A 2,023-nucleotide genomic window follows, 5' to 3' on the forward strand; every position below is an offset into this window, starting at 1 on the left:
CCAAGATCCCCCCACTCCACACCTGTGACCCAAGATCCCACATCCCAAGATCCCCCCATGCCGCACATGGGCGACACTGTCTGCACAAAGTGTCATCTGGAGGGGACATCGGCCACCAGCCTTGAACAGGCTGGGGTGCAGCTCAGGGACAGGGCATTAACCTAGCAGGTGTGAGGCCTTGAATTCCATCCCTGCACTGAGCAAAAAGAAGTGGATGGCAGAGCAGAGGGCCCACCGCACACATCCCGAGGGGCCTCTGAGCCCCACGCGGGTCCCTGCGGGAGAACCCCGGGGCCTTTGCTGATCTAGGTCCCGTTAGTCCAATGCGTCGGCAAACTGCTCTGCTTAGTGTCAGACACGTCACCTGCCAACACTGAAGAGAAACACTGATGTCTTCATCTTGTTTGGAGGTATATGCCTCTGATCTACAGTTGAGTGTGCAAGTTTTAGAAGTGTGTTCATTTCCCCCACCCTCTGTCACACTCAGTATACTCAAGGCTCCTCAATAGGATGGCCAGGCTCCAACCCCAGGAGCCTGCTCTACGGTTGCTTCCTGGGTAGAGCATGGCTAGTCTCCACAGGCCATTCCTTACTAAGCAGAAATCAAAACGGGCCCCTGTCCGGCACACTGGCAGGGTGAAGGATATGAACAGCGGCCCCTCGGTGCCGGGCACATCACATCTTTCAGGACTCATCAACTGGCAAACAAGCCCCACGTTCTAAGTGAGGCGGCCAGAGCGTGAGGGGCGAATCTCAGGCCCCCGTGGGATGGGACCAGCTCTGGGCCCTGGCCGCTGCTGCCCGCCCACCGCCGGTGTCCGCCATGGATGGCCGGACAGCAGGTCCCTGGGCAGCGGGAAACACCCGGCTGCCGGACCTGGGCTGGCGTGGCGGCGGCGCCTGCGTCTCCTGACCTGGACCGAAGAGGTCAGCCCCACGCTCCTGCTTATTTTATACCAGTTGTGACTTTCTACTTTTGGTATGAATGGGGGTGGCAGTTTATAGAATCTGCAGGTTTTAGCTGTCTGTTGACGTCTCTAACCTCAGCCCTGCCTGTCCTTCGCAGTGGTCAGCCTAGCACCAGTTGCTGGCCGCAGACACGCAGCCCACCCGCGGCTCTGACAGCAGTCGCGGTGACTGTGGCCAAGGGGAAACAGCAGGACTTGACCCGGGGCTTGGCCACACACCTACGTAGCCTGCTGGCTTCAGCGTCCGTAGACAGGCAAGAGAAGGGTCCGTCATGCCCACCGGAGCCCTGCCTCTTGGCCTCTTGGCCAGCCAACCAGGACGCAGCACAGACTATTCTGTGGCCACCTGTGAGTCAGCGCAGCCTCTGGCCCCCTGTGCCTGGCCATCGTCCTGTCCTGCGGGCCAGCAGGTGCTCACCTGTGAGTCAGCGCAGCCTCTGGCCCCCTGTGCCTGGCCATCGTCCTGTCCTGCGGGCCAGCAGGTGCTCACCTGTGAGTCAGCGCAGACTCTGGCCCCCTGTGCCTGGACACTGTCCTGTCCTGCGGGCCAGCAGGTGCTCACCTGTACTGGGGCTGGTCATTGCCGCCCACATCGGGGGATGTCAGCTTCTGCAGCAGAATGCGTACGATGCTGATGAAGAGGAAGAAGTTGACCTGCACGGTGGGAGATGCCCTGTGGGTGCCCGCTCCCGGACGGTGGGGCGTGGGCGTCCTCCGGGCCTGCCGACCCGGGTGGGGCCGTGGCACACCCCTTACAAGCCTGGCACTGGCTTCTGGCACCGAGGCCACTGAGGCCATGGAAACCACCCAGACCACCAAGGCCACCGAGGCCACCAAGGCCACCAAGGCCACCGAGGCCACCACCACATGAGGCTGCCACAGCCTGCACAGCAGGACGTGAGCAGGAAGCACAAAGCTCTCCAGAGGCCCCCTCGCCCCCCACCCACCCCTGCCCCTCCTCCCTGACGCCCTCCCATCCCTCCTCCACCCCCTCCTACCCCCTCCTGCCCCTCCTCTTACCCCCCTCCCCCTCCCCCACCGACGTTGTAAAGCTC

General features: G+C 62.4%; 1 protein-coding gene across 1 annotated transcript in view; it reads right to left on the reverse strand.

Annotated features, from left to right (window-relative positions):
* Positions 1–2,023, reverse strand: part of Vipr2 (vasoactive intestinal peptide receptor 2) — a 75,027-nt gene that overhangs the window by 2,274 nt on the left and 70,730 nt on the right. The window contains exon 9 of the mRNA XM_013033637.1: positions 1,531–1,851. Coding sequence (XP_012889091.1) covers positions 1,531–1,851 — 321 coding nt within the window. The remainder of the gene's footprint in view (positions 1–1,530; positions 1,852–2,023) is intronic.

This window comes from Dipodomys ordii, unplaced genomic scaffold (genome assembly GCF_000151885.1).
Source record: "Dipodomys ordii isolate 6190 unplaced genomic scaffold, Dord_2.0 Scaffold173, whole genome shotgun sequence".
NCBI classification, from domain to species: Eukaryota; Metazoa; Chordata; class Mammalia; order Rodentia; family Heteromyidae; genus Dipodomys; species Dipodomys ordii.